This window comes from Schistocerca serialis, chromosome 5, assembly GCF_023864345.2.
Source record: "Schistocerca serialis cubense isolate TAMUIC-IGC-003099 chromosome 5, iqSchSeri2.2, whole genome shotgun sequence".
Lineage (NCBI taxonomy): Eukaryota > Metazoa > Arthropoda > Insecta > Orthoptera > Acrididae > Schistocerca > Schistocerca serialis.
The window spans coordinates 87,502,735-87,525,168 of NC_064642.1; the positions used below are offsets into that span (position 1 = coordinate 87,502,735).

At 41.2% G+C, this 22,434-nt stretch overlaps 1 protein-coding gene across 1 annotated transcript in view; it reads right to left on the reverse strand.

Annotated features, from left to right (window-relative positions):
• Positions 1-17,652, reverse strand: part of LOC126481090 (proton-coupled amino acid transporter-like protein CG1139) — a 136,383-nt gene extending 118,731 nt beyond the window's left edge. Inside the window, exon 1 of the mRNA XM_050104596.1 lies at positions 17,521-17,652. Within this exon, the coding sequence (XP_049960553.1) occupies positions 17,521-17,607 (87 nt within the window). The 5' untranslated portion in view covers positions 17,608-17,652. The remainder of the gene's footprint in view (positions 1-17,520) is intronic.
• Positions 17,653-22,434: the final 4,782 nt, after the last annotated feature.

Sequence of the window (22,434 nt, forward strand, 5' to 3'; positions counted from 1 at the left end):
CGCACACAGCTTTGACTCTCCTACGGATGTCAATTGGAGGCCCATTTTCTGCTGTTAGAAACTCGATTACAGCACACCGTTTCTCACGCACTAACGTACTTACGTCACAGACCGCCAAATTTCACGCTACAATTCTCAGTCCTCTAGTGGCAGAGAGTTGCAACCTGAAGCAGGAAAATTCGGCCGGGTAATATTCATGACTTGTAAAACCTCAACCGATATTGCGAAGAAAATAAAAATTTTGGAGGCATTACTTTTCAGCACGCCCTCGTATTTCTAGTATAGCCTCATATGGAATATGGACAAGAAGAGAATAGAAACATCAGAAATGTGGCGCAACAGAAAAATGCCGAAGATTAGATGGATGGATCGAGTGGACTACGGAATTTCTGATACAAATTGGCCAGAAAAGAGCGTTGCAGTACAACTTATCTAAAATACGAGATAAGTTGATAGGACACATCATGAAGCATCAAAGAATAGCTCACTTAGCAATAGATTGACTAGGGGGATAGGGGTAAAAACTGGAGTGAGACATCAAGGCTTGATTACAGTAAAAAGTTCAAATGAATATACGCTGCTTGTAGTTACACATGAAAAGACAGAGTAGCGTTGAGAGTTCAGTGGACTCGCATGCGAGAGCACAACGATTTTCGAACACGCGTCCGACCATTCTTTTTAGGTTTTTTCGTAATTTTCCCCAGGAAAATGCCTGAATGGGTCCTGTGAGAAGGCTCGGCCGATTTCCTGCCGTGTCCTTAAAACAATCCGAGCTTGTGCTCCGTCTCTAATGACCTCGTTATCAACTGGTTGAACCCTAATCTTCCTTCCTTCCTTTTTCGTTGAGAGCAGCATCACATCAACCTTTATGCTGGTAGGTACAACGGTAACAGCAGCAGGAATAACTGAGATATTGTACAGGACGGTATCCAAAATTACTTGGTTAAAATTAGTAGGTAATTTGAGTCGATGACACTGCGACCGAAATAGACAACTGTCAACATTTAGTTACCGTATACGGTGCTGCACAGCACCGCTTATGTTGCGTAGCAGTTGCAACCTCCAAAACGCAACAGATCCTGAAGCAGTCTGCGTTGAGTTATTTACAGGATTAACCAATGTTTTAAATCCACTCTCAACCATAATTTACTAAAAATCACCTGGGCACAGAACGCTTCCTAGCGACTGAAATGTAGCACAGATCACGCCCCTTTGAAAAAAGATGACAGAAGTGGTACACAGAGGCACTATCTCTCATCACTAACTTCAATCTAGCAAAATCCTACAGCATCATCGCCATTCTAATATAATGACCTATGTGAGACAGACCGACCCTCTAAATGGCAAACGACAAGGATTCTGGAAACAATAATTATGCGAACTTGTACTCATATTCTCCATGCATAATGCACTAAAAGTAACAAGATGAATTTGGTTTGTCCAAACTGTTGATTCAGTACCCAAGTGGATGATGATGACAATGATGATTTGGATTGAACGGGCGCTCGACATCATGGTCATCAGTGTCCCGACGAAAAGTCAACATGCAAATCTCATGGGTGGGGACGAAGGCTGTACCCTTGCAAGTGGAATGAGCACTTCTGAGGAGGTACGACACTGCCTATTATCCTAGATGAAGACTTACTTGCAGGCACACACGTAATTTGGGCATGATTAAAAAAGAAAACACACGTAAAAAAGAAACACCCTTCAATCGTGGGAGATCCAAAGTGGATTGGATTTTGGTGGAACCAGATCATTTACAAATAAGCATAGGAAGAAACAAACCTTACAGGCATTTCTGCCACGCGAGAATGCTTGACAGAAATGCTGCATTGGCAAATACTCAACGGAAGAGTCTTAATATCTCTGTCAGGACAGAATATTTGAGTAATCTTTAATTCTGCAGTATGTGCCGCTTGGCTCTTCTCGGAACGTAAGCTCCATAAATTTTAACAATAAACCTCTCCGTGACGCACATCGCTTTTCTAGAAGCATTTGCCACAGGAGTTTGACGAGCATATCCCTAACGATCTTGCACATTATAAACGGACCCGTGACCTAACACATCACTCTTCCATGAATCTTCTCTATACTTTCCATTAATCCTTGGAACTGGATGAACTTTTCCGTGACGCTTTCGCGTTTACTACACAAATCTTTGGAGGAACGCATTACTGTTCTTTGGATATACTTTATATATTCTGTTAATTCTACCTTGTAAAGGTCCCAGATTGATGAGTAATGCTAAAGAACCATTCGAACAAGAGTTTTGTAATCTACCATCTACAAACGTCAATTACAGTTGCTTAGCATTCATTGAATAAATCTCACACTGGCGTCTGTTTTCCCTATAATTAGTCTAATTCCCGCCAACGCTTCATTCCTTTCTTTGCTACTAAATCATCTCCTACATTACAAAAGCAGAGGGTGGGTCTAGAAGAATCGTATTTTGTGGTTTGGTTTATATTGTGCTTCTAATTATCCACGTTACCATTATGGGAGTTTTAGAATTTGACGCTAGAGAATAAGCCTATTCTTAAGTCAATTTCTGGCGCATGAATATTGCTCTTGGGCAGCGTACCTGAATGTTAACTATGTCACTCAAGAAGTTCTGGAACGTCTGTGGCTTATACGCCTGGCAGAACTTGTGTGCAAGATACCAGTTCACTAGTGGTTCTCTCGCTTCTGACCAGCTATCAAACTCTTCAGTGTCATCAGTATTCTGTGCATAATAGAACTTTTTCTAGTTTGGACGAGTGCTGTAATTTCCTATCAGCTTCCTTTTTTCGTTGGGAGGTGAATGTAAATATAAATGAAAGAAGCAGTCCAAGAAAGTGGATACTGCTGGATTAAGGTGCTATGCTGCGGCTACACTCCTCATGTCAGTGCAAATAAACGCTTTAAGATACTTGTGTTTTCTATTTTTCTTACAACATAAAAAAGATATATGTCTCGTGTCAGTGACCTCCAGTCGCTCAATGAGGAGAGAAAGTAGCGACTGCCACAAGCTGCCTGAAGTTTCACTTGTTACGCAAACCTCCTGCATTTTCACTACTATTCTGGTACAGTTTACCCCTAATATGGCTGTAAGGGATTGTCCACAACAAACGATGAACTGCTCACAAAGAAAAAATCCGAGAGGGATGATAAAGTTGTCATCCGATATGTTTCCATATAGAGACCAATATCAATCATGCAGGTTTACAAAAAACTTCATAGTGAGGGATTTAACCGATTCGTCGCTATCACAGAATCACAGATAATCTCAATTTTCAAAGTGTCGGTGCAGAGAATCGTAAAAATGAAGGAGGAAGAGGAGAAGAAAGAAAATGTTATGAAGATTTACGCAGAACTTCTGTATTGTCCAATAAGTCAGTTGCCATTTACTTCTACAAGCATTAACGTACACACACAAATGTTGAAACTGCACTATGATCTTAGCCTCTGTCGTGATATTACACATCAAGATCGGCGTCACTAGAAGGCATGACAGCTGGCGACACTGTGCTTTGCAACTTCAACAGCTACGATTTCCCGCTGTTGCATAAAGGAAACCTACCGATTATTTCGAGAGAATCACTGTAAATAAGCAGCTAGCCGTTTCTTCTGAAACGTAACTGGTGTTTTTGTTCATCCAAGCACAGTGGAAGTTCTAAACAAGACGTACGTCTTGCGGTTGTTACTTTGTCTCATTCTGTCGATACACCCTTATCGCGTTGTTGACGTGTCAGAAGTAGTATTCTTATTTAAGCAAGACGCGCAAAAAGTTTTGTAAGATACTTCGGTTGGTGTCTCGGCCAACACTGACCGTCGACAAAAGATTCAAAATGCGTACCAAATCGAGGACTGAGTGAAAAAGCAACATACAGTGTGTCCGAAAAGACAGTCCCTGATTACATAAATTGATAACTCAGGCTAGAAGTAAGATACAAATATCAAACTTGTGTCGAATTGTTTACAACTATCAAAGTTTTTTCTGTTTTAGGATCGCAGTACGTAAGTAGTGGATGAGGTGCAGTGCCCAAGAAGCCATGTTAACCAGTTAGGAGAAGGCACAGTGTGTCCTGTGGTACCATGAGACACGATCACCAACCACAGTGCAGAGACACTTCCAGACAACATTTGGAAGGAATCCACCTGATGTTAAGAGCGTTAAAGCCTGGTATGAGAAGTTCAAGACCACAGGTTCGGTCGCTGACCTTCCGAGGTCTCGTCGACCAAGAACCTCAGCAGACAGGGTGGAAGCTGTAATGCAGTCTTTTCTGCGAAGTCCGAAGAAATCGGTGCGCAGGGCCTCACGTGAATCACAGATACCAAAAAGCTCTCTCCATGACATTTTACACAACCGTTTATTGTTTCGTGCATAGAAAGTGCAAATCGTTCAGGCCTTGTTGCCCAATGACAGTACACGTCGATATGACTTTGCGGTCGAAATGCTATCACATATTGAGGATGATGATGGTTATCTCAGACGAATTGCCTTTTTCGACGAAGCGACCTTTTTTGTCAGTGGAGTAGTGAATCGCCATAATGTGCGTATTTGGGGTTCACAACCCCCTGGCGAGGTCATGGAGTGCACCAAAGGCAGTCCAAAGGTGAATGTTTGGTGCGCGCTATTGCACGATCGAATTATCGGACCATTCTTCTTCGCTGAGGCTACCATCACATCTGCAGTGTATCTGGACATGTTGCAACTGTATGCTGTTCCTCAGCTGCTTCAGTATCACCCCGATGTCTTGTTTCAGCAAGACGGTGCACCGCCTCATTGGGGTTTGGACGTCCGTGCCTATCTCGATATGACCTTTCCTGGGCGATGGGACAACGGTTTGGCCTCCACGCTCTCGTGACATAACCCCATTAGACCTCTTTTAATGGGGTTATGTCAAGGACGAGGTCTACCGAACACGTGTACCAGATCTTGAAACCCTGCGGCAACGGATAACCACAGTCGTTGAATCGATCCCTCCAGTGATGTTGGCTAATGTGTGGATGGAAATTGAATATCGCCTAGATGTGCTACGTGCTACCAAGGGTGCTCATGTGGAAGTTTACTGATGTGTGAAAAAAACTTTGATAGTTTGTAAACAATTAGACACCAGTTTCATATTTGTATCTTACTTCTAGCCTGAGTTATCAATTTACGTAATCAGGGAAAGACTTTTCGGACACCCTGTACAATAAAAAGTCGACCGCGACTGAATATGGTAATAACGTGACAATTGTTGAGAGAAGCGAGCTGAGGAAGCAAACAGATAAATCTGAACTAGGAATAACGGAGGCAAGAGCATAAATACTGGTAGATTCGAGTGTTATAATTCTTAATCAATGATAGCAAATATCTTTTACTAGTTACTTGGTGGAAATCATTTGCCGGTGGTTATAATTAAACTTTCCCTATTTAACACGTTATAACACGGAAACTAATTACCGTACAAGTACCAAACTTGGTAGCATTACTGTCAAGGATATAGAGAAGAATCAGTTCAGTTGAATGTGCTGCTACTGTACATCATACCATTACATACCGGTACCATTACTAGTACAAAAGGGTCTCAATATGGTGCCCATCAGCGTCCGGAAGAGTCTGAATGCGCAGGACTGCATTCTGCACGGAAGAACGAAGCATGTCCGTAGGTTTGCTGGTTACCTTTCTTGATATGCTGCGCCGCACTTCAGCACATGTGGGAAAATTCCCCTGGCAAATGCTGTAGCCCCACAACGAGGAATCACATGGAGTGAGATCAGGCGATCGTGCCGGCCAAGCATTTGGAAACGATCGGCTGATAATTCGATCGTTTCCAAATGTTTCTCAGAGAAGCAGGTGACCTTCACGAGCGATGTGCGGTGGGGCCCGTCTTTCGTGAAAACTGTTGAGTTCAATGCGTCTCTCTCCTGCTTACGAAGCATATCGCAGCAACGCTGGCCAGTCACACTGCACTGCTTTGTTCCTTGGCCCCAACCTGTTCAAAAAAGAATGGGCCAGTGATGAACGTAGCCATGAAGCTACACCAGTTCACCGTACAGAAGAACTGCATGCACAGTGACCGGCGGTGAAGATCCCCACACTCGGCCATTCTGTGTGTTCACCTCACCCGTCAGCGAAAAATGACCTTCGTCTGTCCATAGGATAGACCAGGGCCAGTCCTCGTCAACTTCAATCCTTGCGAGAAGGCAGAGAGCGAAGTCAACATGTCGTTGTGCGTCCTGTGGTGCAAGCTGCTGTACGATGTGAACGTTGTACGGATACCGTTTGAGAATGGTTCTAAGCACCTTCCGTATGGTGGACCACAGGATGTTCAACTGTCGTGTCACGGCATGCACACTGCCTGACGATCGGAAACTGCGTGCAGCGTTGTCTGCCATAGTAACAGCGATTTCATCAATTACCTGTGGTGCAACCGGTCGTTGGCCTCCTCCCGGAGCGACGCCCAGTTCTCCAGTTGATTCGAACTTCTTCATCATGCTCCGCACAGCACGTGGAGAAAGAGGACCCTTCCGTAGTCATTTCAGCCGGCGATATTCTCGAAGTGCAGCTGCAGCATTACTCTTGTTTTGATAACAGAGCTTCACCAATAATGCCCTGTTCCTTTTAACACGTCAATAAGTGCAGTGCCCCTGGTCGGGTGCGTAAGACCCTGAATCACTGATCACGGTACCTGGTGTCCATAGTTGGAACTGGACCGTGGCGCTGTTACGCGTGGTTATCATGCACCCCATACTTTGGACATTAATGCTACCATGTTTGGTACTCGTACGGTAATTAGTTTCCGTGTTATAACGTTTTAAATAGGTAAAGTTTCATTATAACCAACCCATGTATCGAATTCGAGCTCCGATTTGTTACGAGTCATCGTCGCACCTGGAGCCAGAAGTAGTGGGCAGTGAGCAGTTCATCCTCATGCAGTCTGAATCTGGACAGCTGAATTTGATATTTAGTGGGGATTCCGACGTCACTGTTTGATTCCACGCTGCAGGGAAGCTTCCTTCGGGGTACGTTTCTGACGAAATTTCGTTTTATCTGGGATTTCATATGTGTGGATGAAATACCCTTTATCAGCTACATCTATTTGAACTATGATCGACAACATTATTCCTCAGCAGGATTTAGTATACTCTTACATCATAGGAAGTCGTAGGGTAATTAAGAAATTATGATAAATGTGAACGCTTAGTTTTAGTTTTTCAAAGGAACTGAATCCGAGGATGATATGTGTACAAGCCGAAACGTAGTTAATTGCTATGATATGCAGGAAAACATACTTAAATAATTTTCGGTACGTATCAGATCGAGAAGTTACTGTACGGTACGTGATGGTCCTTTCTGGGTGTGTTGATATCCTCTTTTTTTCCTCACTTCCTATTCCTTCTCAGATAGCTCTCTCTCTCTCTCTCTCACACACACACACACACTTCCATTAACTCAAGTTGTTAAGGATCTCAAGCTAATGGAAAGTACACAAGAGTCGCTCAGACGAGACATTTTTGAGCGACAATTGTAAATGGATTATACTTCCTTGGAATTTAGTTCTCCCAGAGAATGTCAGTCTCGTATCTGGTTTCCCCGGAAATAATTAATGATCGATTCATATAAGTCGTTCCGAATGGACGTACCTAGACATTGTGATTGATATCAGTAATTCCTCAACGATGATGTAATCAAAAGATATCTCAGATTAATTGGTGGCTTATGAGCAAGTATTTCCACCATAACGAGCTGTAAACCTTTCTTTATTTTATATTGGTACAATTGCCCTTTATACACCTGCGTCGTCTGCGAACAGTCTCTGAGAACTATAGGCGTTATTTACCAGACCGTTTATATTAGTATAAATCTTGATTAGAAACGCGCGTACTACACTTCCCTATTGTAAATACTTCTACTCTCTACTCAGAAAGGCATATTGAGTTCTTTTTGCTAAAAATTCTTCAGTTCCCCACATAGATGTACAGTGTGACTTGTAGCCGGAAGGAGAACAGGGTATTTTGGAACTATCTGAGGCGTTATACACATCTTTCGTATTCCTTTGATTTCCTTCTCGTAATATGGACGAGAAAAGGTTGTATGTCTTGTTGCAGTTTTAATTTATCCTTAATAATACTTCCAGCACACAACTAACCTTATGTCAATCGCATACGGCTCTTGGCTGGTCCTAGTCTGACACACCGTAAACACTTATTTATTACTTGCGGACAGTACATAACTGTATCAAAGGCGTTCAGGAAGTCGACAAACGCATTACCTTGGGACCCGTTGCCTATAACATTATGGAACTGAAAAAAAATAAAAAAAAAGAAAAAACACGTTCAGCGTATGCGGAATGCTAGTGGATTCTTAAAGTGCATTTGTTCGATCTCAGAAACTATTACCATGTAAAATAACAATTTTTCTTCCATAATAACAGATTCTCGTCGGTGATACAGGCGTGTAACCCTGCAGATCTGTCTTCGCTCATTCTTAAAAACTGGCAAAACAGATGTCGTTTTCTATTCATAGGAGATATTCCGTTATAACGGATATCAAGGGTAAACTGTTCCTAGAAGGGCAGCCATCCCTCAATAATCAGTCGAACGATAGTTTTGTAAGCTGCCTCCTTCGATGGTGCAGTCAAACAATATTGAGAAGCCATGTACGCTGTCCGGAAACTGTGCACTGTCTGAAGTCTACAAAAAAATTAGGTCTAGCACGAGCCATTGTTTAACGTAGCAAATAGTTGAAATGATTAGGTTGTTTTTGGGAGTATTAGGTTCGAATTCCCGTGCGGCAATTCATGTTTTGGTTCTCTACGGTTTCCCTTAGTCGCTTGAGATGAAAGCAGGAGTGATTCTCAAAGCAAGGGCGTGAACTATTTCGTTCACTGCCCTTGTGGTACCTGAGCTTCAAAGTCGTCTCTAATAGCCGTAACGCCGATGGGACGTTAATTGCAAAGCCTTCTGACGTTTCTTGGAATCATGCTTTTATTAGTCGTTAAAAATAACTATTATTTTGTATAGATGACAGTATGTCAAAATCCTGGCTGTAAGTTTGTGCCTTAATATGCTGTTATGCATTTTCAAACCTTTCCATTATACTGGTAAGCAAGTTTTGGTCCTAGTCCGACGAAGCTTCTGCTTTGCCCCTTCTTATATGATAACGGTCTGTTTATAAAATGACTTTTATCTTAATAATATGAATATTTATATATGTGTTTGGAGAGAGAGAGAGAGAGAGAGAGAGAGAGATTGATTTTTGATTGAGATTTTTACTTTAAGTCGTAACTGGTACCTGAATTTTGGTTGTTGCCTCCTTGAATGATCATCTTCTGCACCAGTTGGTGACGTATTACAATTTGGAGGAAGTTATTGTTCTTTAAGGTTGAAAATACGACTATGTTAGTTACTAGGCCATATTGCGGATAGCTTTGAGCCAAGTTTTTGTAGCTTTTCATACCTAAGGGACCACTATTGTAAGTAAATAAGATCAAACAGCAATCTATTTTTCGTGAGAAAAGGATATTGCTTGGCACACAAACTTCCTTCAAACTACACGTCCCGCTACATCAAAATTGGTCAGTGGAGTTCAGCGCCACACTATTGTACAAGAATATAATTCATTTTCTGTAATTAATAAATTATGAGAGGTTGTTACATATTGAATGAAAACTATAGAGAATGCATTTCTTTTCCTGTATTTTAGTGAACTTTGTACACTTACAATTCTGTCGATTGATAGACGGCGACGACAATGAAGTTCACCTCCTCTTCCAAAAACAAGATATTTCTATTCTTCTCTTCCAGAAAATTTGTATACATAAATATTTGGCAACTCTTCCACTTACTTTACTCGTTTTTATCACTAAAATATTAATTTTCATTAAATGTAACAGTACGTTCTGAGCGACGGCCCAGCAACACGCCCTCTTTCCACCAGATACAGATTAACAGTCCTCTTTTTTTTTTAATAAATCAATTGTCTTTTTTTTTTTTTTTTTTTTTTTTTTAAGTCCATACTCAGAGATTCACAACTACCATCGTTGCGGGGATTGCGCGCTAAAGATTTTCTTGCTGTCCAGCAGCGCTTCACTTCACTTCAAGTACTTCTTGAATCACATTTACATTTATGGTATTTACATACATTACTGAGCTTCTCAGAATAAAATCAGGCACAAATTAGTTAAAAAAAAACAACAGTGAGGCACACATAACATTACATGTTTATATATGTTTCTTGTTTCTGTTTCTTAACGACTATTCTTTTTTTTGTCTTTCACCAGATATACAATGACGTCATGTCTTACTCCTCCAACGTCGAGAATAGCAGGCGCACAAAGACACGATCATATCTTAAGTGTGTGCCGTAATTAATGAGAGAGCGGACCCTTATCATGTTCTCTGGACCTCTTCCAGTCCACGGTCTCTGCTGCCCACGTCCCTCTGCGCATCTTGCTGCCCCGTTGACTTCAGCTGGTCACTCGTTACTCAACATGCTGACGCACTACAGAATACCAGATAGTGGAGACAGCTGCTTGCTCAATCGACGACGTATGCCTTGCATCCACGAGGCACATGTGACATGCACGTAGTTTTGATGCGCAGACGTACATTCGCATGCAAATGACTTATAGAGTCTGCCGAAGTAATTTGAAATTTCAAGAGCTCTGCTAAAGATGGACACAGTGCTGTCGTTTGAAGGAAGAGCGATGAAAGTTTATGGCAGTACCACATTGGTGGTTTCCAGACAACCTGCACTCCGCGGGTGGAACGTGACCCCTCGAATATCGACGTAGGGACTCAATACGTGTCCACAAACTGGATCGTATTTTAGTGCCTAAATATTCGATCCAAAGAGAATGACACCACAAACGCCGGGCTCGGGCCAAAACCTACGCAACTACTGCGAATGTGGGCTGGTACGGCGATTCATCCGGCATCTGATGAAACTGCGTCACGTACGAGCATTTTGTATGATTTTAATGCCCTTGCACGAGTGACGCTTTCGTAAAAATAACTGCAGTCGTGTGTCTGGATGTCCTTTTTGTTGAAAATGAGGTGCACATTTCACAACAATTCATCGCGTTTTTTTGTGTATCATCTAAAATCGTGTATTTATGCCATGTGTTTGTTACTTGTAGTGTTCTCAACTTCCACGATGCTCCAATACCACTCCATCGAGGAAATAGTTCAATTGCGGGGCACACGAAATAGCAAGCGCATTTAAAAACTGTCAAAAGCCTAAAGTAACTTGATACAAAGACATCGTTTTGAACCTAAAAAAAGCCAAAAAAGTCTAATGTAGAAATAAATTCATGATCATTTCATCACATATATAACCTATAAATGTAGTAAGAGACAAAATGGGTATTATAGGGCACTGAAGACGCTTCGAAAATAAAAGAAGCGAAATGTGTCTGGCAAACAAACTACCTCTCGTTTAGTCGCGAAGACGAGGTCTATATCCTAAGATAATGCCAACATTATATTTCACGCTTTATAACGACAGAGGATTCATGAAAGTGAGGAACTTTAGTGATTAAACATCACCGACAGTTAATATCGAAATGCTTGAAACGAATTATGATGACTATCTCAGCTTCTAATGGAATACACCAACTGGGACAGTCCAGCCTCACCAAACCAGCTGGGGAACTGCAGTACTACACGAGTAGGGTGCTCGGAGAATGCATTAGACATTTTCTTAGGAACAGCCTCCCTAGTCAACTACGAGTATGAGAACTTATCTTTTTTTGTGGAGTAGGTGAAGACGGCATGACTTTATAGGCCTGACAGTAAGTAAAGCGAAATCACGCATGTTTACTTATGGATGCAGACGAATACTTGGGATCTATTGCACGAACCACCCCCCCCCCCTTTCACACCCAATAAGAGCCTCAGTTTTCTAGTACTTATTCTCCGAAAAAAGTCTCAGGGTAACAAAGATTAACAACACGAGAAATATTACGCATGAAGAGGCAGATGTTGGCGAAACATTTTCTGCCTTAAAGACAGAATTTGAGCATGTCAAAGGCGAGCATATGGGTTTGTAATGCGGCTTTATGGGTTTGTAATGCGGCTTGTGCGGCCGCGAACACTTGGGTGTTGAATATTGCTTAAACAAACCTTTTCTCGTCGCTGCATTTGTAAATTAGATCTCAACATTCAAACGATGCTCTTATCTTCCTTTTTCTTCTTGTGCCTTTGCCCCGCATCAGCGCAGGGTTGGGACGGCTATGAAAGGATTTGTCGTGGTTAATTTAAGGGGTTGCCTGCCTGATGCCCTTCTTTTCACCGTCCCATAACCACCCTGGACGGTATATGTGTACCCCAATTGGATGTGTGTAGTGTTATTCGTGTAAAAGTGGGCGGAATCATGAAACTGTGGCGGGACCTGGGTACAACTCTTGTATTCACCCGCAAGCCACATTCAGGCTGGCCCGCATACCGACCCTCGTCGTTATTCCAGCGGATGGATTCGATCCGGGACTGGCTCAGCTTCCCATACCAGAACTGTCGCTTTAACGCGCACGTCTATCCGGGTGGATCAAATGATTATCAACGAATTCAGCGGAAGTAGAATAAAGTCCTCGTGGTTTCTTAACATAAGGTGACAGAGGTAGAAAGTGTTGTGTGTCGTTTACATCGGCATGTAGTCTTTGTCTACACAGTTGGAGGATCAGTCCTATGCTTGAAGAAGGAGACATTGCATCCTTAATTTTTGGACATTGTATGAACGGCAAAAGTTTTCAGTAGGAACTTACTTCCTTCGATCTTGCACCTTCCTTATTGCTGCGTCTTTTGTAAAAGTTGTTAGTTCAAGTCATTATTGAAGATAAGCTATTGCCATACGAAATTTTCACCACGATATGGATGGATATCCCTGGTTGGAATATGTCAGATCTCGGTCCCCAGCATACTGAAGGACTGTTTCGTTAACAGATACGTTGAATGCGATTCCCCCTTGAACGTAATTTGATAGGTGTCTTCATTTGCCTACTTGTGTAATTGCCTTTGATTCCTGAACGACGCTGAACCAATTGAAAAGAGAATAGCTTCCCCCAAAACTTGCTACGTCGTAATTTATGCAACAACGTGATCATTTTTTGAGGCTCTGATAATTGTATGAGATAAAATCGAAAAACTCTCTCCCTACGAGTGAGACGGACCTAAGAAAACGTAACCCTTTCTTTTCCACTCCTTTCCATGCTACGACCTGTCGAATGTGAAAACGATCAGTGGCTTCAATAAAACTGTTTGCAGGGGCTCTTTAGTACCTAGTGGCATGGAGCGATGATGAAGAAAGGTGACGCGTGTGAGTGAAGAACTGGCTTCGGTCATTTGAAATCAGGTTCTCAATTATTTCTTGAAATGAGGCGCATCCCAGACGATTATGGAACGGGTCATTGCAGACGCTTTTTTCCCATCTTCGTTCAAATACATTTCTACCCTGTCTCTAATAACCCCTGATAATGACGAAATTCCTTTTCGCGGTTACTGACATGAAGAGAGCGTCCGAATGAGTGGAAGGAGCGGCTGTATAGCATTTACTACTTCCAGCTGCCATGGCGAGCAGTGTGCGAGCGGAAGTTGTGGTAGATAAAAAACGGTGTCGCCGAGTAGCCATCGACGGCTCATTGTAGTTTCTTGCCGTGGCAGAACTTCATTTTCGCGCAACAGAATTTCAATGCGGCTAAATGGAGATTTAGACTGTTTACAAATCCATCACAACCTGATCTAAAACATTCACCTCTTTGAGTGGTACAGTTGTCATTGGTATGAAATCAAATCCTAGGGTATAAAACAAGATCAACATGATAAATAAAAACATTAGAAATCCAGCGCACAACGTCATTTACAACGTCGCTCTCCAATTGAGAACATTGACCCACGTCTCGATTATGCAACGAGCATGCTGGCCGCTCCTGAGAAACATGCAATATTTCATGCCACAAATGTTGCGGAACCAAATGCTTTTCACATATAATGTTTGTAGACGCAGGGAAAGAGGCGTCTCTTGTCTCTCCGCTCTTCTCAAAACTCGTGAAGGGGACTAACTTTCTGGGGAGCAAACAATTCCTGTTCTCTCAACAGTGAGTGGCCATCTCGATAGCGGTGTGTTCATCGGAATGTATGTCGTCCATCAACTGTTAAGCATCAACTGTTAAGCAAAGGATGAAGGAAATGTCAGGCCAAACTAAGGAAATGTGTCGAAGTGGAATTAATGACTGACAAAGATTCTGTCCAGAGCAGTCACCGCTTGGAGAAACAACATTGTTAGTCATCTATTCAACCAGTCATACCTGAACTAGGGAACAAAAGGAAGATGACAGCGAATTTGCAGGCCGGAGTGGCCGTGCGGTTCTAGGCGCTACAGTCTGGAACCGAGCGACCTCTACGGTCGCAGGTTCGAATCCTGCCTCGGGCATGGATGTGTGTGATGTCCTTAGGTTAGTTAGGTTTCATTAGTTTTAAGTTCTAGGCGACTGATGACCCCAGAAGTTAAGTCGCATAGTGCTCAGAGCCATTTGAACAGCGAATTTGACTAAGGCGGAATCTATGGATGAAAACAAAGGTCACAGGAAAATACGTGAGCATGAAGAGCTCGACAAAGGAGAAAACACTAGCAAGTGAATCAATATTGTGGGTGGAGAGAAGTACTGCCGAAACTACTCGGCGTCTCAACTATTTAGACACATCTTCGAAGGCTTCCATATTCATCAGACATATGAGAAATCGAGCAGTTCAAAGCAGCCCAGTATCTCCTTTTCTCGATATCCGTGGTCTTCTGCCAAGTAAAGTACCACATAACGAACAGGATATTAAGAGGACGTGGATTTCTGAGATTCAATATTATTTATATTTATAAGCCAAGGCCTGAGAATGTGGTGATGTTATATGTGGATGTGAAAGTATAAGTTCTTCCTCATAGGACTTCCAGGGTGATATTCGATAGCAGTATTCCTCAACAAGATTGAAAACGGCGCCACAATATACTACTTTCCTTTCACAAGCCGCATTTTTGACTCTCTGTCATCGGGCAACTGCACGCAAGGGGCTCCGAATTCATAGCAGCAAAGGCTCATAAGCCCAATTTTCTGCTTACTGTGTGTTGATCAGCTGCAGAGAACAAAACTGTTCTGATACATTTTACAGGTGACAGAGTCGAGAAAGGGGAAGTGCGCATGATTCTATGTATTCGATCGCATCTGACTCTGAATGCACCTTACTGCAAATTCGCTAGATGTGAAAATGTTACTCCTCTTATCTGTACTGTTATGTAGCCAAAACGCCGAACGAGGTAGCGTAGTAGTAAGACCTTGGAGTCACATTGGGAAGGACAACGCAATAAATATCTGTGCGGCCATCCAGAATGAGATTTACCGTGGATCGTCAAAAACTCTGAAGGCTTTGATGGTTGCTTTGAAAAAGGTACGGCCGATGTCCTCCTGTACCGTCCTCCAATTCGAGGTTAGAGTCTATCTCTAATTACTTCGCCACTGACGAGACGCTAAACCCTAATCATCCTTCCTTCCTTACGTCGACATACGAAGTGGGTGACCAGTTAGGTTCGGTTGCTATTAAACTCAGGTTGTAGATTGCTTTTCACTAGCCGAGTACTGAGAACCCGCGAATCGCTATGAAAGAGGCTGTTTACAAAACGCTTGGACCTCCTATCACGTAATATTGCATGGGCGTGTAGCATTCATATCAGGTTACGCTAACATGGGATATCGAACGCGTGAGATAAGGAGCAGCACAGATAGGTACAGCTTTTTTTGACGGGAATGACCATCAGTCGGAATTAGCAGAAAGTAGAGAAACAGGTTTATCATAACAGCCTACGAGTATCTATAAACTAAGTGCATAATGTCATTCACTACATGCCGCCCAAAAATGAACTCCCTAAGGTTGCATTAAAAGGAGACCTGCAGAAGTAGACGGTTATGCCCAATGTTACGTCATAATCGGGACTATTTTAGACGAAGTACGAGCTTGGATGAATAGCGGTGAGCGAAGAAGTCTGTCTTGAATTTGTTGAAGAAACTATGAATCAGTTACGAGGCGTAAGTGTAGGAAGCCCGTGGAAGTCCGTTGGCAGACACTCGGGATGGCCAGACAGGCCATCTCATCCCAAAATGTTACACTGGGTTTACTATTTCTTGTTATCACATCACATTTATCAATATCATCGTAATTCTTGAAAAGTATGAATCACGTCGATTTATGTACAACAAATCAACAACTTTCACATTTCACCATTTAGTATTTCCTGTTTTGGTACTTGCTTGCTATCTTTGACAAAATAACTTGCATCATTCGCAAAGAAACTAAGTCTGCTTCCTGATTTGCGTAAAGTGGCAGATGATTCGAAATTTATCGTTTAGAAACACCGACGTAACTCTGTGATCAATATCGCATAGTCATTTGTTCACTAAAGACGGTAGATACACAGATACTTTGAAAAGGGACTCTGTTGGTAATGTCACACCTCTTACGAAAAACTTGTGACTTTTCATCCTTGGATGGAATGAAACAACTGTCCTGTAATATCTACACGTACACAAACACTCCACAAGCTGCTGTAAAGTGCATGGTGGAGAGTTCTTCCAACGATTACCTGTCGGTCCGTTTCCTGTTTCATTCGAGATTGGGATTCGGGGAAAGTATGCCTCCAAAAGCACAATAATTGTTCTCCACTTGCTCTCATTCTTGCACGAAATGTGCGCTGGAAATAGCAGAGTCGCATTACAGGCGGTCTTGAATACTGGTTCATTATATGTACCCAGTAACGTTTTGCCGAAAGAATAATGTTTATTCCGAATACATTTTTAAGGCTTTTGTATTGTCTAAACCTTCCGATTGCAAATATACCGATATCCTTCGGATCTCTTTTTGTAATCCGAGCTGATGTGAAAGTTATATACCCAAAAAATAGCTAAGAGTACCCAGTGCATGGTGCTAGGTTCGAGGTTTCCGTTGTAACTCCACTGTATTTTCCCAGGTTTCTTCCAATAAATGTAACTCGTCGATATTAACTACCTGCAACTCTTCCGGCTTAGATAATTAACTGATGTAAGTAAGTGATTAAACGCAGTGACACATCAGCATTGCCGTACTCAGGCATTCAGAAGCTTCTGGGTTTTTCCACCTGCTCTTGAGTATTATGTGCCACATAATAGCACTTGAAAGTTTCCATTGTTACGTAGATACTACGTGTAAATCGTTCTGAATTTCTTTGTAGTAACTTAATTATTAAATTTCCTAGCCTTCAACAATAAAAGCAGAGGATGGTACTCAGACTGTCAAATACTGAAAAGACGATTGGTGCTATCAAGTTTCCTTAGACCAGTAGCGAAGTAACCAGTTTTTTCTGACGAATCCTCACCGTTCAAGTTAAAGTACTTGAAGTCAATCGATAATCATTTTAGGTGAAAAGTACAAGTACAAGCGGTTGTACCCTTCGCCGTACATATTACAAAGATGTGAGATTAAAAAAAAAGAAGGAAGGAAGAAAGAAAAGAGCTGAAAGGAGATGCGGCGTCTCACCTGCGGGGTGTAGCGGTACCCGGAGTGGTATCGGCGGTTCGAGGACCCATAGCGGGAGGAGTACTTGGTGAACTTTCCTGAAGGCATGGCGGGCAACTCTACTCGGCTGGCGTCGGCGAGCTTCTGGCGGAGCTACCCTGCGCGCACCCTCTGCTCGTGCCGTGGCGGGCGGGGAAGGGAGGGGTGGGGAGAGAGGGGCGGGCCGCAGGCACTCCCCTCCACCACCACGCAGTCACCGCGTGGTCGCATACCGGCGACTTTTCAGCCACATCCCCCCACCTATCTGCAAGGTTACACAAAAAGCTGAGGCGCTTTGAGCAAAACTGAAAGCAGCTGCTGTCGTAGTCTATTGTACAGTCGAGACGCTATCTGTACATGCTTCCGGGTTGTACGCCTGGAGACGACAGTAACATAGCATCACGACTGGTTTATTTAGGAACATCAGCATATATGCCGTTAATAGGTGAGAAGAACGCACAGCATTTATGGCGTGCACTTGACATTGCAAGAGTGACAAGTATGTGACTCAGTTTCAGAGTATCATTATAAATAAGGATTGCATTATGTTGTCATCTGCGAAATGATGTGGAACGAGTTAGTTTACAAGATATGCGTACATGATTAGCGTTAATATTAATGAACACATTATTTTTCTAGTCCTACCTATGAAACTACAGTTAAAACAGGTCTTTTACGTATTTTTCTGCCTGTTTTAAATAGAATTTCTCCAGTCGAACAGAATTAATTGTCCAAGTGAAATAATTTTAAATTAGATTTAAAACTTGCTTTGCTACCTATCAGACATGGGCGCATGATCAAAAAATTTTGTTGCTGCACACTGAACTCTTTTTCTGAGCCACTGATAGCTTTAATAACAGGTAGTAAAGGTCGTTTTTCCCTCTTCTGTTGTAGGCACGGACATCACTGTTCTTCTCAAATTGTGATGGATTATTTACGACGAATTTCATTAGCGAATGTTTGTAGACATACACAGAAGTAACTGTGAACTTCGAATTACAAATTACTCCTGATATAAAAGAAAATGCATGTTATGCAGAACTGTAACTCCAGAATGAAACATTGCTCAACATTCTATATAAGTCGTCAATACGTCAATGTTTCACACACTTAATAAGCAATAGTGGTAAAGCGTAACAAAAATAAAGAAACTTGTATTGTAACCTGAGGTACGCAACATCATAATCTTCAACATTGGCATCGGTACTTGCGATATAGCTATGCAAACTACGAGCATGGATGAAAAGCATTACTTAGCAAAACGTCATTTTTCTACGATGAAGACCGTCCCATAGGAAGGGTGACTGATTTTGTATTTGCCTAACTAGTAATACCATACCGCACGCCGCCAAGAAAAGTGACACAAGTCAAAAATCATAATTTTTAAAAAATTTTAGTTTAGTCACTGAAATGTACTTATGAAATGCTCCAATGTGCCCAAAAAATATAATTTGAATTTACTGCCAAGAATACTTCTTGAAATATAAAGGAAGCTTACATATACTATTTCGATATAAGTTTTACAGAATTTATTCTTTAAGTCGTGATTTCTCACTTGCCGCATTTTTGAACTGTTACTATTTGTTGCCGATATCGACATGTGAACGGGTGCTTGAGTTAACTGGCTTGATATGTCGACTACCTTCCGTTTTACCTTTAACTGCGCTGCGGCCACAGGCTGTTTGCACTAACCGAAACTTCAACAATATGTTTTGAGCTTCGGTCGTGAAAGGAGCAACGGAGCAACATGCGAACATTAAGTTTTGTTTGAAATTGGGTAAAAGTGCCACAGATACTTTTGAAATGATACAAACTGTTTATGGTAGCGAAGCAGTGAGACATAAGAAAGTTTTAGAATGGTACTGAAACGCAAGGTTTTAGTAGAGAAGATGATCCTCGTGTAGCAGCATCATCGACAGGTCGCGTTGACGAAAATCTTCAAAGACTCGCAGAAATCCTTCGAAATGATCACTGTGCATCTATGAGGTTGACTGAGGACCTCTCCGGAATTCCTGAAACCACTGTGCATCGAATTCCAAATGAAAATTCGGACACAAGGAATATCTACTTTCGCTTTGTGTCCCCCACCCTCAGTGAAGATCAAAAAGATTGCAGAGTGGAGCACTGCAGAGACCTGAAAAGATCAACCAGTGAGGAGGCAGACTTCATGTCTTGCATCTTAAGACACGATGAAACACAGTATTTTCGATACGAGCCACTTAGAATGGAACGGTTCAGAATCGGCGAGAGCGGAAAGAATGCGTATGCATTAAAGCCGTGTCAAGACACTGCTCACTGTTTTCTTTGATGAAGTTATCCGTAAATAATTCACTCCAGAAGATCAAATGGTGAATTCAGATGACTATTTATGAGTTTTATATCGTTTGTGGGCGAGAAATGCTCGGCTTCGATCTGAATATGGAATCAAGGAATATGGTGTTTAGAAATGGAGAAAAGAATAGCAATCGAACGCGAAATCCGTCGTTTTATTACTGTAGATCTAGATTTCAACTATTACATAGTCATCTTTAGTGTGCACTGAGAATGGTTTCCAAGAATTTTTCCTACACTTGTAGTTGTGTTTCGATTCATAAGGAGCCTTTTTTGAATAAAAAGCCATCTTAACTAAAATAACCACATCTTGTATTTTGTTTCGTAACAATCACCTTTCCTATGGGACGGACTGTGGAAGCCTTTATTTACCACCGATTTCGATCTTCAGATCATCTGCAGGTAGTGTAAAGTTATCAGTAACATATTACATGGCACTAACATAAAACACCATCCTACGTCACTGCCGTCGATAACAAAATACATTACGCAGCCAATTGTACAATATACAAACACTCTTAATACTCAGAGTAGGTAGAAAGTCTCCACACAAAAAGGTGGAACCAGATTGTAACTGCAGACGAGGAATAACAGTGTCAGTACATTTTACAGTTGGCTATGTTGTGTATTTTGCTATCGACGGCAGTGGCGCAGTATGCTTTTATGTTATTTGACATCATAGTTTTAATATTGCCATGTATGCAGTTATAAATAACTTCAAGATACTTGTAGATGATCCAAATATCCACAGCGCTTATAAATAAAGAATTATTTCTTAACAGCTCTTGATGGTTTTGAAATATGACGATTTCAAATGCGTATGAGCTGTATGGTACCCCCTATGCAAAATATAAAAGCATTATTGTTTCACCACCTTGTTCACCAAACAACTTCCCACAAATACAGTTATTCCGATTGGTGGACACTACAAAACAAGTTGACGATGTAGCAAGAAATAGTGGTTATAACGATAAAAATTATGATAAATACCGAAAACTGTATTGTATTTACTCGCAGCCTTTCACGCAGTAACTATATTACGACAACTTATACTCGTAAACAAGAACATAATCACGAAAACGTAAAAAGGAAGGACAACATGTCTGAAATCCTGTATCTTCACTATGTTATGTAAGTTTTTAAGAAACGTAGATGACCTTCTGCGAAGTAAGATTGCGTGACTGCTATTGCAGCTTACTGAAAAAAGCTACTTTTTTTTAACTGCATCAAAATACTACAGCACAAGTAAACTAGAAATACCTGTACCCTCGCTCAGTTAAGTCAGTCCTGGTCGAAACACGTAATATGAATACAAAATCGAGTACTCAGTAAAAAATCTTAATCTTCCTTACTACGTAAGAAATGCGATTAATATGAACTGAATATTATCTTTCGCCCTAAGGAAAGAGTATGCATCGATCATATACAAATACATAACATTTTAAACATGTAAATCACGTTTTCTCTGTGTTCTTCTTATAAAAGCTTCCATTTATTTAGTAAGGGCACTATGTTAACACACCAGTGAATTACGTGTTCCGACAACATAAATTGCCGTCTTCAGAATTATAAAAGAAAAAATGCCGAGGTTCAGACTTAAAGTAATGTAAAACACAGTAGGGCATACACAAAAACATACAATGAAACAAAATTACGCACTCATAAAACCAGGCAGTGGTAGTTAGTTACACCTTCGAATAATTTAAACCACTCTGTCACAAGAAGAATATTCGTGTGTTGCACGATAATAAGTCTCATAAAATTCTGTTCATATGTACGAATGAAGTCCTAAATCAAAACATAATAATAAGTTGGGAATATATCTTTAGACATACTCTCCATGGCCAAAAACGTCATAACGTGGTGAGTGTGAAACTAAGCTACTCATTTGGTGATATGAAGAAGACACCTTGGCGAATTCAAACAAAACATAATACAATGGGGAATCAAATGAATGAGACAGATGGAGGAAAAATAAGAAAACCTCTAATTATTACAAAAGTTATCGCTATATTTGGTAACGTGTTAGAAACATAAAAACAAAATTACCATTGTTTTACCAAAATAAAATGTGAACGGTATGTCATTGTAATGCATATGAAACAATAGCATTTGATGTAGGGAATATGTAAATGGAATCAGATATTCTCCTGGTAATATTTCTGGAAAAATCATTTTTGTTTTCACATTAATATTTTAAATGATTTATCTTAGTTAGTATATCTTCTCCGTGTAGCCATTTTCTGTCTTAAACGGGGTATTGTGATCTCTTGTCTCGATCGAGATCGTTCATTTACTTCAATAGAGTGTTTATGTTTTGATATCGGATTTGATGTCTGTAGATCATGTAAGTTGTCCATCAGAAAATACATTACTTCACTGCGAATAAAAGGTGGATCTGATTATCGGTTAGTTTTAGTAGTGTTAGGCACAACTTCAAAATAGGGAACCTAAACGTCATGCCATAAGATGACAGCTGACAAAGTAAGTGTATGTAAAATTATTGATATGCAAAGAAGGTATAAATTTAAAGAAATATTGTGTTGTGCTGTAAAGAGTATGAAC